At 33.1% G+C, this 14,354-nt stretch overlaps 1 protein-coding gene across 2 annotated transcripts in view; it reads left to right on the top strand.

Annotated features, from left to right (window-relative positions):
- Positions 1-1,051: 1,051 nt before the first annotated feature.
- LOC126892118 (LIM homeobox transcription factor 1-beta) overlaps positions 1,052-14,354 on the top strand; it is an 82,203-nt gene continuing 68,900 nt past the window's right edge. For both annotated transcript variants that reach the window (XM_050661592.1, XM_050661591.1), the window contains exon 1: positions 1,052-1,248. In XM_050661592.1, coding sequence (XP_050517549.1) covers positions 1,158-1,248 — 91 coding nt within the window. In that variant the 5' untranslated portion in view covers positions 1,052-1,157. The remainder of the gene's footprint in view (positions 1,249-14,354) is intronic.

Below are 14,354 nucleotides of genomic sequence, written 5' to 3'. Positions count from 1 at the left end.
ACAGTTTTTTTACAAAAGTTTATAGTTTTTGAGTAATACGTGAAAAACAGCTTTAAAACATGCATTTTTTATAAGAAAAAATAAAAATTTTGACATTTAATAACTCAAAAAGTATTGATGTGTGTTAATAACTTTATATAACAAATTTTGCTTAAAAGTTGCCCCTCTATCGATTTCTGGTATTTTTTTTATTAAAAAAAATTTCACCCCCGAGAAGGGGTGGTATCCACCCCCAGGGTAAAAGCGTAAGTTAGCATAATGTCACCTTTGTTCCTTGAAGTATCTTCTAACTACTCACCAATTTTCATAAAAATCGATAAAGGTTCAACGAAATCGGAGGTGAAAACCTTTCTTTGACTCCACTAAAAATGAAACTGGATCTAACTGGCCTAGCAACTTTGTGTATTGAGAATTATGTGGTAAAATCATGCGATTTTTCGAAAATTATAGACATCTTTGCCAATCAAAAAACTCGAAAAGCACCGGTATTGTAAATATTTTCACTAAGTATAAATAAAAATTTAATCATAATTAAAAAAAAAACTTATTATTTGAAATGTTTCTTATTATTTATTATTGATAATTTTATTTCCATAAAAATTAAACAATTTTTTTCGCTCTTCACTTCTTGCCGGGGCCCGCTCTTACCGGGGCCCGCTCATCCCCCTCGGCGGCCCTGGGTATTTTTATCGCATTTACTGCATCACTACCTCAATAAATTAATAGGTACCATACCAGACCATACTTTGTATTTTTAAAGTCTTTACTTCTAAACATAAATAATATACTTTTCTCCTTTTTTAAAAATAATAACCTCTTTCAAAGCCTTCACCATATAAATACCCATTCTTAAGATAACAACTTCACATGTCGGTGACTCATTCTCTTACACTAAAGTGGTAGGGAAACCGGCTAGGGTCCCACCCCCCGCGCACGCGCACTACCGCAGGGCGGAGCCAATTCCCTGATTCTTCGAATGGGCGGGGCGTATTGACTGGCTCACGAACTGACAGCAGCTACAAACAACAGTAGCAAGCTTAACCTAGTAGAAAAAGCTCATGGCATGTAGGGTTGGTGCTTGTGCGTAGCTGAAAACGTGTCTTGTGCTCTCGCGGATTCTTATGTGACAGTTTTTTGAGTTTGTTTGTATCGACAAGATGTTGGAGTTTTATCCCAATCTGAATTTGAACCCGGCGATGATGCAGGAGAGGAACGGGATTGGAGGCCCGGATTGCAATGGACGACCAGGTTGGTTAGCGATAGATTAGATACTGTAGTTACTCTATTATAGTAGAGTGAATGTTCGATGTAGTCGTTTTAATGCGATGATAAAAGCGCACATGTTTTAGTCAAAACCACGTTAGAAAACCGGTTAGTATCTAATTATTAAATGATGATCAGCGGGTCTCAAACAGTTTCTATAGCTTTAAAAATTAATTCCTCATCACTTAAGGAGTAAATCATTTAATTTGCTATATTGTATCTTCGGTAACAATGTTGGATTTTGTACTTTTACAAGCAAATGCAAAGAGCTATAATATTTTTATAAGAAACTATAATTCACCCGCACCCAAAATTACACACTCTCGAAGTCGTATGTGTGCAGTTGAATCATTAGACTGTTGGGCATGTAATTTGCGACAATCTTCCTTAGAATGGCTGGGAACAGGGCCGCCGCCCGTGTGCAACTTAATATTTGCCGCCCCCCTTTTAACACTTTAGTTGTTTCAACATAGGTACTAGTATTTAAAGAAATGTACAGGAGATACATTGTAACCGTAACGCATATATGAATAAAAATTGCTCTGATCTCGATGTTACTTTTAGACCTGGATCCCGCGTACCAAAAAGGTAGATTAATATAGCAAGCTGAATATTTGTTAATAGCTTAACGGTGTCTAGTCTGACAAACTTTGATTTATGGGAAACTGAAACAGGGTAAGTTTTAATTGTGGAACAGGTTAAAAATTTGGAACGTCAGACTACGAAAATGTTCCTTGTATTTTGTCGTACCTTACTTCCAATTGATTTGTTACCATTTCATTAAACCCTCATGCAAAAATCAGACTGGTGTTTATCACCAACTGGGCATTTTAATGAGTGGAATACCAAGAACATGTCAAATGACAGGAATCATGTTGGCTAGTAAGAGCTGTCCGATTTTTGCAAGAGAGTTTAATGAAAGGATAACAAATCAATTGGATGTTCTGTCCGACAAAATACATGGGACGTTTTCCTAATCTAACGTTCCAAATTTTTAAACTGTTCCACAATTAAAACTTCTCCTGTTCCAGTGTTCCCGTACATCAAAGTTTGTCCGACTAGACACCGTTAAGCTATTAACAAATTTTCAGCTTGCTATGAATCAACTTTTTTTTGGTACGCGGAATCCAGGCCTATTTGAAATAAAGTAGGGTGCAAAAGACACGGGCACACTACTATATATTACAAAACAAAATCGTTTATAAAAAGCGTGTCTAAAATCATCAAATTCTCAACTTGACTGAACTATAACCTATAACCCATCTATAACCATACATAAGCATAAAGGAACAATATTATAACAGAGCAACCATCGAGTAATAAAAAAGACTTTTTTATTACTCAATTAGAGCAACTTAACAAGCACTTATTTAAATTCTCGGAAAGTATCCTATTGTCGTATCGTACTTTCTTAAAAAATCATAAATGTTCAGAATTTTAAAAAATCACATATGGACCCGTAGGCCACACAGGCGATAATTTACGGCGCCGTAAGAGCAGTAAACCAATTGGTTGACTAACTCCTCCACCAATTGTAGATGAAATAGGAGTTAGTCAACCAATGCCTCGTCAGGTTTACTGCTCTTGCGGCGCTGTAAATTATCGCCCTTGTGGCCTTAGCCTTAGTACCTACATTCGTTCACGGTTTTTGCAGTAAATTTTAAAGAACCGCTTGGATTAACATGAAATTTGGCATACGCGTAGCTAACATGTCAAAGAAAAAAAGTGATATGGTGCAGATATGTGCTTTTGTCTTGGGGATGACTTGAACCCCCTCTTTTTGGGTGAAAAAATATATGTCCAAAATAAGACCGGAAATGGATAAACTGACTAATTTTAAGTAACTTTTATTCTATAGAGCTTTTTCGCCAAGTCAACACTTTTCGAGTTATTTGCGATTGAACATGTTCATTTTTCAACAAAATATCCACGTTTTTAGACGGTTTTTCGAAAATAACTCAAAAAGTAAATATTATGGCGAAAAAATATTTTTAGCAAAAATATAGCCTGCAAAAAAGTAAAAAAGTGGTGTACGCTTGAGATCTCTGGACCTCGTAGAACCAGAGTTATAGCCAATGAAAAATAGGTTCATATACGCCAACTTTCAAATGGAATATATCAACGTGAAATATCCAAAAAATAAAGCAATTTTTGGGGAAAACATATTATACCTTTTTTAAAGTGTTTTAAAAATGCTTTATTTCTCTTTATATAACAAGTTTTTAGCATCAAGTGTAAGCAATTTACACTCAAAATAAAGTTGGTCCCTTTTGTTTTGGCAAAAAAAACAGGAAAATCGCCCCCTAATTAGCAACTTAAATGAAATTAATCGTTACCGCTTCACAAATTATTTTACTTATGTTGTGTTTATATGATCTATAAGTTTCATCGATTCAAAGTGCTTATTTTTGAAAAAAATTGGTTTTAAAATAAAAATTATAAAATTTTTAATTTTGAATTTTTTTTTTTCAAAATTGTTAGAAATACCAAAAATCTCAACAAACAAAAAAAGTCGGCATTGCTTTTCTGAATATCTTGTATTTTTTTGTTTTTCTGTAAGAATAGAATAGAAATATGCTTTATTGTCACTGAAAATACAAATTTTATGGACAAGCTTAATTAAAGTCAGAAAAAATAAATAAATAATATCTAACAATAGCAAATACAATTTTCTGAAATTTGATAAATCGTCAATATAAAAAAAATACATAAATACAAAATATAAGTTAATAAAGTAAAGAAAAAAAAAAACAAAATCGATATATTGCAACAATTTATAGAAATTGCAAAGTGAATATACAACAAAGTAAACTATTTATAGACATAGGAACTAATAAGTTTAAGCTGCTGCATGTGACACCCAAATATAGATAAGTTTGGTTACTTGTACATTACTGTAATTTCTTAGTTAGTCATTAAGAAACTCTTCTACTGAATAATATGGTCTTTTAGATAGATGAGCTTTTGTCATTTTACGGAACTTGGGGAAAGATGTTGCAGATTTGAGTTGTAAAGGAAGATGGTTGTATAGTTTTTTTGCGGAATATAATATAGATTTCTTTACTAACTCAGAGGACGGGATCGGTAAATAGACATCAAAATTTGAATTTCTGGTGGAGTAGTCATGACGAGGCCTTGCTGGAAAGACATGCATGTGTTTACGAATTAAGCAAACAGTTTCTAAAATATATAAAGATGTATAAGGGTTAAAATGCCGTGATCTTTGAAGTAACTTCTGCAATGTGTTGTTCTTCTGAGGCCAAACAGATACCTTATTGCTCTTTTTTGTAATTTAAAAATAACATCTAATTGGGCAGCTGTACTAGAACCCCAAAAAGGAAGACCATATCGAAGATGAGACTCGAACAAAGAAAAATATGTTAGTTTAGAAGATGCTAAATTGAATTCTTTCGAAACAGATCTTATAGCATAGCAGGCTGAGGCGAGTTTCTTTCTTAAGACAAAAATTGATTAAAATTTGGTGTTTCTAAATTTGCATACACTCGTGATCAGTGACTCGTTAAGTTCTTTTAACTACAGCTCTTTCAAAAATAAGGACTTTGAACCGATGAAACTTATAGATCATAATATAAATAATACATACTTACACGAGTAAAAAAAATTGTGAAGTGGCAACGATAAGTTCATTTGGGATACTAATTAGGAGATAATTTTCCCTGTGCTAAGAATGTTTTTTTCGACAAAATACTTACTTTTTGAGTTATTTGCGAAAAACCGCCTGGTTAGCGTGGTTATTATGTTGAACATATTCACTCGCAAATAACTCGAAAAGTATTGACTTAATGAAAAAACTCTATAAAACAAAACTTACTTAAAATTATTCAATTTATCCATTTTTGGACTCACTTTGTACGTATATTTTTTCACCCCCGAGAAGGGGTGAAACCCACCCCCAGGGCAAAAGCACACATTGGCACAATATCACTTTTTTTCTTTGACTTATTAGCTATGTGTATGCCAAATTTGATGTCAATCCAAGCGGTTCTTTAAAATTTAGAGGTTTTGCAATATTTTACCGTTAAAGAACGTACTATCAGTTCGAAAGCCGCCAGTCACTTTGAATTAAAAAGCATTCCTGGAACTACTTTATGACTACAACTGCAAAAGGGTAGTTCATATAATAAATAACATTTTCTGGCATTATTGTGCATTACTATGTATTTAATTTTTTGAATTTATTTTCGTTTAAAAAAAATATTATCATCAGTGGCCTGCTTTTGGCCGCCCTTATAATCTGCCGCCCGTGTGCGATGCACACTTTGCACACATGGTAGCGGCGGCCCTGACTGGGAACACAATAACTACAACACCCGTTTTTCATACGATTCAAGATTGGAAATGGTTGTTTTGACACAAGATTAGAGAGTTCACATAATATCTACTTACTTGTCTTTGTATATCGGAAACCTAAATGTTCTAGCATCCTCGACAAACTGGTTAAACTAATACATGCTAATACCTATCACACAGTTCCTTGTCCCTTATTTTTTGCAACAACACTAATTATTGCCTACTTGTTCTTTGGCTTTATATCATATACCTAATGTTTTTAATTGCAAACTTAATTGGCAAATTTACAGTTATTGGATGTCGACGATTTCTCTTACTTATCTAAGTATGTCAAAAGTTTATGTCAAAAAGCCTGTTCAGAATGTATATAACAACATGGAAGCCCAGATAAAATTAGGCAACAGAATATCGGAACCAGTCAGAGTCAATAAAGGACTACGACAGGGGTGATGCATATCACCGACACTTTTAAAAATCTACATTGGTAAAGCTCTCAACCAGTGGAAATCGAAATGCAAAGGAATGGGCATACAGGTGGACGATGATACTTGTTTGTATATTTGTATACCCTCCAATTTGCCGATGATCAAGTAATATGTGCAAATGACAAAGAGGATCTCGAATACATGACACGAAAATTGAATAAGGAATTTGAAAAATGGGGTTTGATAATGAACATGGAAAAGACGGTGTACCTCTACATAGGAGAGGAAACTACTGACCTGCAACTGGAAAACAATAAAACGATGTGAAGACTGTAAATACCTGGTAATAAATTTAACAAAGAAGGAACGGATGATGCAGAGATAAACAGAAGAATAAATAAAGCTAAAAAATTCATTAAATCTCTGAATGGAATTTTATGGAGTACTGAAATAAGAAAACAAAGAAAATTGAGAATATATGACACAATGATAAAAAGCACACTGATGTACGGATCTGAAACTTGGCGTCTGAAATAACATCAAATAAGGAAAATAGAAGCCACAGAAATGGATGCACTAAGAAGAGCAGCTAGTAAAACGAAACTTGATAGGGTTCGAAATAACACAATTAAGGAAGAAACGGGTCTAAAAGAAACTGCGACCGACTGCATAGATAGAAAACAGCTTATATGGTATGGGCATGTTCAAAGAATGCCAGAAGAAAGACTACCAAAGAAAGTAGCAAAATGGATACCACTGGAACACAGGAAACGAGGAAGACCAAAGAAATCGTGGATGGAATAAGGAGTTCGAAGATCAATGAGCGAACGAGGATTGACAGATGACGATTGTAATGATAGGACGCGATGGCAATTATTGGGCATCGGACAACGTCGCAGGACGTTCTAACGCGAATCTATATATATATATATATATATATATATATATATATATATCTACTTTATTTATTTCATTCTCACGCATGGTGTTAATTCTTCAGAATGTCCTCTCTGAGATACCGCAAGCATCACATGTGCGTTTCTGAACTGCAGTGGCGGCTCTTGGCTTTAGGGACAGGGTCGGCAAGGTTTTGTCTCCAAAGGCTTCAATTTCATAGGAGATTTTTGGTTTTTGTTTTTTTTTTATTTTTTTGTTTTTTTTTTGTTTTTTTCCTATAAATTTAGAAACTATACCTGTTTATAAATTAACTCTAGTCTATGTTGTTTCGAAGTAGCAAAATGGGTTATAATGTATGTAATCGTAAAATTTATTATTGTTTTGGAGGGATTTTAAAAGTTTTTTTCTATCGACATTTGAGACAAGTTTGACATTCTCTCCTGTTTCATGGTGTTTCGACAATACGTTTTGACTCTTTTGAGACAAGAGAAATCCCGTTCATTTGAGACAGAATTTGCCCACATTTGAGCACAATAATTTATTAATTTCGGGAACAGTTTGTTGCAAGGGCGGATCCAGGGCCAATTTTCGGGAGGGGCCATAAACTTTTTTTGGGGATTTTGAAAATTACACCCTGGTAATTTTCGAAAATTAGGGTTACAATGATGGTGAGTTTTAAGGCACTTTTCACACACTTTTGAGTACCATAAATACATTCAAAACTTATCGTTATTAAAGAATTATTAAAGTAAGTACCGATTCCTACATATTTCTTCGGATCTAAGTGCAGTTTTTTAAATAAGTTTAATACTATTTTTCCCAATGCTTCTCCTGTCAGGCCTTGTTTCTCTCTTTCTTGATTTTCACTAATTATTTTTATGTTCTCATAAGCGTCAATTAACTTGACAAAGTCTTCACAAATGGTGTTACTGTGTATGTATCTTAAATTTAGAGAGAAAGATGTTCCACGTGGGATACGTCGGTCGTTTCGCCAAATATAACAAAGTAACAATTTGTACTTTGACCCAGATTCATTATTTGTTCAATTATTTCTTCACCAAAACATGTTATCAATTTATTTTGACTGGTGCTACTAATGTATGTTGCTCGGGAAGATGCTGTGGATAGGTATTGTTTAGAGTCTTATCTCCTGATGCGATTTTAAACCTTAACAATTCCCCTCATAGCTAGATCTTCGTCCAGAAGCAGAAAGTCATCATCACGATGGCCTCTTAGAGGAATATGTTATGTGTTAGAGGACGCTGCTATTGGTCGTAGTCTTTCTCTATTTTCTTGTGTCTGTTTAGACCTCTGAGAGGCTATCTGGTTAATGACTGACTTTTGCTGGTTACGATAACTTTGTAGAAAATATCATGGCCCAACCTGAACCCACTCCTTGTGGTATGATGTTTTTTCATGGGTTTTATGGCTCCGCTTTGCCCATGAGTTTGGCGAAAAATGTTAAAGGTTTCGTGACAAGACTTTGGGCTGTCATCCCTTCATTGTGACCATATTTTTCATTAGAAAAATAAAACGGAATACTTGCAAAACAATCTCTTTTGAATGTGGGAAAGTACCAACCAACTTTGTTCTAAGTGGTGGTGACCCAAGTATAACTCTTCATTTCTTTTTTATTCTTTGTGTGTACAGAATACAGAAATTGATACGATTTTGATGGTTGCCAAAGTCGTTCTAACAATTGGCACTTTGTAAAATTATTAACATTTTGATTTACAAAACATCCTATGCCATTCTTGAAGCTTCCGTTACAGCTTTTGTTCAATTCTAGTTCAAAAGACATATTTATCCCCTGTTTTTTACATATATATGTGTTTGAAACTAAAAACATTTGAACTGAAAATATTTAAATTTCTCATTTTTTAAATTCTCGGAGGGGGCCATGGCCCCCATGGCCCCCTCCCTGGATCCGCCACTGGTTTGTTGTACCTAATGAATTGCAGTATATAAAATTATACATAGTCTGTAACTTATCCCACCTTCCGAAAATATTTGGATCAGAATATAAAACTGTTAATTCATTTTCTTATTTTATTTGATTAAAAAATGATGGATAATTTTTAATGAACTTGTCTAATAGATATTTTGAAAATTCTTTGGCGTAACTTTTAAATTTTGAATAGTCAAAGAGGTCAATGACTTATAACAGTGAGTAAATAATAGTTTTGCCTGGTGCAATTGTTTTAACTTTTGTCCGGAGACCATACAATTCACTGGACATCAAGACAGCCCCGTCATAAATTTGCCTTACCAATTTATTTTTGATATCAAAAAATTTAATCTATCCTTTAAATTAAAACAGCAAAAATATATTATGTCTTATGGCTTCTACACCGAGAGAAAAAAATACTTGACATAAAGAAACTTTATTAATATATAAGAAAGATCGACTTGGCATATTGCCTAAGAAATATATCTTTGTATGTAAGATATAATTTTCTAAAATATTTCAAATAAATTCTACTATAGCCAAAGAAATATATCTTAAACATGATTGAACTATCACTTTCTGGCAAACTTCAAACCCATTTATCAGAAAGAAATTACACTTGATGTTAATTAATTTTATTAGTCATAAAAATATATTTTCTACACATTACAAAACTATTCTTCTGAGCAATAATATTTCTTAGTAAGGAATATTATTATTCTACTATTAATAATTAATGTATTTAATGGTAAGAAATATATTTCGCAGAGATAAACGTAGGTTATATACTATATTTAGAGTTAAGTTAATATTTCTTGAAAATAAAGTGATATTACATACGGCGAAATAAATCATTGTGTTAAGGTAAAATCATTATTTATTAATAAAACAAGATATAAAACGTTATTATTACATACAAATATTATCTCCACTCTTAAACCACTGGCTTCTACACAACAATAAAAGGATGGAGAGGCAAATCCAACTTCCTCAAATTTTCTTTCTTTTGTTAATAGCACTTTGTATATCAGCAATTCACTAAAACAAAATCGTTATGTAGAAAGAGTAAACTTACTTTAATAAAATTTTTTTATAAAGATATAGATATTTATTTTGACAAATTTAGGAAATACAAAAAAAAACAAACACACGGCTCCACATAAGAACTATTAATACTAATAATAATCAATCATATTTAGTTCAAACATGCCATTATTTAACCTACACATCTTTGTTAATTTTTTTCTTTGTGTTAATGAAATATTAATTATTTATCTGTATAATATTAAGTCACACAATAAACATTGTTTAGCTAAAACAAGAGGGAAATACAGCCAATGTAAAACATTGAAGCAGACATAATAATATTGTAATTTTCTTAATTTTTATAATCTAAAAGAGACAGCATACCTAATCATTAAGAAATTTTATTACGGGAAAGTATTATTAGTTTACATCTAAGTCATTTAATACAGCGTTTCTCAACGTTTTACCATTTGCGCCCCAATTTTCCATAATTATTTTTACCGCGCCCCCCCCCCCTCGTTCAATAACAATATATCTACAGTCGGAAAAATGAAAGAATACCCATGAACGAACATATAAAACACGCTGTATTTTCCTATCACCGTGTCACAAAGAAAATTGCCCAGCGCAAGTACATGTAATAATAGTTATTATATGTACTTGCGCTGGCCAATTTTTTGTGTGACACGGTGACAGGAAAATACAGCGTGTTTTATATGTTCGTTCATGGGTATTCTTTCATTGTTCCTACTGTATCTATACAATAATAATATTCCTTGAGCAGCATGAAACCTAATAAACTAAAAAGACATTGGGAAACGCTTCATAGTGAGTACATTAGCAAACCCCAAGAATTCTTCGAGTTAAAATTAAAATGGCGTGAAAAGCAAAAATTAGTTTTAATAAAAACTTTGACTGTGAATGAAATAGCTTTGCTTGCCTCTTATAAAGTCTGATATTAAATAGCCAGATCCAAAAAGCCTAACACTATTGGTGAAGATCTTATATTACCAACTGCAATCAAAATTGTAGAAAGTTATTGGAGATTAGAAGAAGTTGGAGATAATTTTGCTAAAAAATTGGAGTTTATACCTCTATCAAATGATACTGCTGCCCGCAGAATTGGTGATATAGCTGAATATGTACAGGATCAGCTAATCAGGAAGTTGCGTGAAAAGCTGAGTTCGATTCAGCTTGATGAGGCAACAGTAGCAATAAATATGCTCATTTTATTGCCTACGTTCGATTTTGTGATGGCAGATCAGTAGTAGAACTACTTTTCTGCAAACCAGTAGAATTTATAGCAAAGTCGCTTGCAATATTTGCTATGTTAAATGTTTATATAAATGAAGCAAAAATATAGTGGAAGAATTGCGTTGGAATATGCACCGATGGTGCTCGTACTATGTCCGGTAAGTCTACACCCGCTTGTGAAACAAAAGTCTCCAATGTGTATATGGACGCACTGTATGAACAACAGAGAAGCTCTGGCTTGAATATTGTGCTAACTACGGTTGTAACAATAGTTAATTATCTACGTAAAAATGAGACATTTGAAAACTAGAATCTTTTATGTACTTTGCAAAGACATGGATGCGGTACATTCAGCATTATTATTTTATTGTGAGGCAAGATGGTTATTACGTGGGAAATTTTTACAACGTGTTTTGAATTAAGACAAGAAATCGCCATTTTTCTAGAAGAAGAAAAGAGGCCGCAAGTCAAGATGTTTCATGATGGTTTATTTTTGATGAAATTGAGTTACTTCGTTGATATATTCGAGAAACTAAGTATTTTAAACTTACAACTTCAAGGGGCCAATACATATACATTTGATACGAATGATACAGTTAACGCTTTCTGTAGAAAATTGAAATTGTGGAGCAGAAATTTAAAGCAAAAAACCTAGAAATATTTGAAAATGAGGATGAATGTTTTAAAGCTTACCAGGTTGAAGAACAACACGTGAAAGTTGTTTTTGTAACCATTGAAAATCATTTAGCAATGCTGACAAAAAATTTTAAAAGATACTTTTTAGCCGACGACCAATTAATACGTACCTAATAGTTATGAGTGGGTCGGGAATCCGTTTCAAATTACACCCGAAGAGCTCTCTACTGCAGAAGAAGAAACCTTCATAGACTTCACAGCAAATGCCGAAATCAATAAACAGTTTAATATTAGATCCCTCTTTGAATTTTGGGCAGGGGTAAATGATGAGTTTTCTGCATTGAAAACCAGAGCGTTCCGTATACTATTACCGTTTTCACCATCCTACCTTTGCGAAACAGGATTTTCCGCGATGGTTGCTTTAAAGGCCAATTATAGATCGCGCAGCTAAATATAGAGAAAGAACTGAGAGCGTCTATTTCTAATATTACACCCTGTTTCGATAAGCTTTGGTCTGCAAGACAGGCCCAAGGAAGTCACTAATTTACATTAAACTTGTTGATTTAGTATTCAGTGCTCATAACTATGTATAGCTCCTTGTTCATGGGTATTTTATTTTTTTGCTTGTCAGAATTTTGTTTTGCTTTGATTTTAGTAAATTAGTCAATGTTTTAGGTTTTTTTTGATATTTTCACGCCACCCCATTGCTAAAAGCGCGCCCCCCTAGGGGGGCGCGCCCCACAGGTTGAGAATCACTGATTTAATACATATTATCTAATTCACGGTTTTCGGCAATAACATTTCTTAACCATAAACATATATTTCTTTTAGACTAACTGATTTCTTTATCTCAAATAAATTAATAGAAAACATCCTCAGCGTTGCACCCGCCATGTTTGATATAGCGTTGTATTGTATATTTTTATAGAAGACGATACATTCAAGAAACCTATTATAGTTGATACATAAATATACACATTTTTAAAAAGGTACTTACATGTATGAAGTTCTACCATTTCTGGAAGGCCCCGCAGTTGGTTAATAACTCCTTTCTTAATATTGTTTTGAAGCTATATATTATATCATTCTGTCCCAGCTTTAAATTGTGGCATATTTCCCAGTTAGAATAATAAGCTCCTTTATTTCAGAGTCGTCCATCATTATACCTAAAAAGCATATAAAGATACTATTATGTTTCTTTTTTAGCCATTCGCATACGCAACAATATTATTATTACATCTTAAATTACTCAATTTACTTTTATTTAATACCTATATATGTACGTACCTTCAAAATATCCGTTAATTTTTAAAGAACACCAATAAATCTAAAATACATCTATATGAATATGAACATATCACGCCATCTTGACAAACACTGACGACTAAATCATAAATAGTTAATCTGCGCAATTCTTTTGTGGAAGAAAATCTATTTGCAAGTAACATTTCGGCATTAATGACAAAGTTTTTATTTTATAACCACAGTTACTACAGAGGGTATTTCTGAAGAATTATTTCTTGTGGTTTAAAATATTTATTTGATTGCAAGAAAATTTCTTGTTCACAAATATAAATATGGATTATCTTAACATTATATTTCTTATACTGCAAAATATTTGTAGTTTTCAATTTAAGAAATAAAAACTTTAGGATAAGAAAATTAAATATAACCATTAATGCATTTCTTAGTATTGAAGAAATTATCTGTAAGAAATTATTGAGTTGTGTTTAAAAAACTCGTTTCTTTATATGTGAACCGGTATGTTTAAGTTAATAGGATATGTTAACTTTTAAGAAATATTGCTCAAAGAAATCGGTGTTTTAGGAGAAAAGAAATTGTTCTCTCGGTGTACTCACGTCTGAAAACCTAACAACCTCTCATAGATTTAGACGTAACGCGTATCGAAGAACAATTATTGATACTTGTGAATGACATGTTACCTCTATCAGTAGTTTCGTCTACTTCTACCGAAAAGGATCAAAATGTAACTACTAATTGATTATTTCATTCTGTGCTGTTTTAGGTACGCCGGTATATTCTTCGAGTCAGAAAATAAATTAGAAAATTCCACATCGTATTTGTTAAACAATTTTATTTGTTCTCTATAATTAACTTGATTTAACGAATGATTCGATACATCCTGTCCCCTAAATGGTAATTCCTAACAACTTAAAAGAATTACAATATCAATAATAATATTAATAATTAAACGACGTAAAACTACTTACCTATTTCATAATTATCCCGGGCGCGCCAGCAAGGCAATACGTGGCTACGTACGTGAGTTTCTGCCGTTTTCAGATCACCGCTCGGCCTCGGCAGAGGTACCCGCTGCCGTACTTTGCATTCAAATAAGTACGGAGAATGTATAACTGGTTGCCTATCGGCTAATATTCCATAGCTTCTTATTATATAGCAAATCCTCGATCTGGGGACGGCATGCCGTGCCGGGCTTTATAATAAGAATTCACACAATCGCAATCGGGTGCGGGTGCATGGCTATAGGATCATTAATTTGAAAAGTCTCTTACGCACAGCGCACAGGGATCACTTAACTAACGTATCGGGATCGAAGTCTTTTAAAAACAATG

This window comes from Diabrotica virgifera, chromosome 9, assembly GCF_917563875.1.
Source record: "Diabrotica virgifera virgifera chromosome 9, PGI_DIABVI_V3a".
Lineage (NCBI taxonomy): Eukaryota > Metazoa > Arthropoda > Insecta > Coleoptera > Chrysomelidae > Diabrotica > Diabrotica virgifera.
The sequence above is the reverse complement of the archived record's forward strand: the minus strand, read 5'-3'. Positions and strand labels throughout refer to the sequence as shown.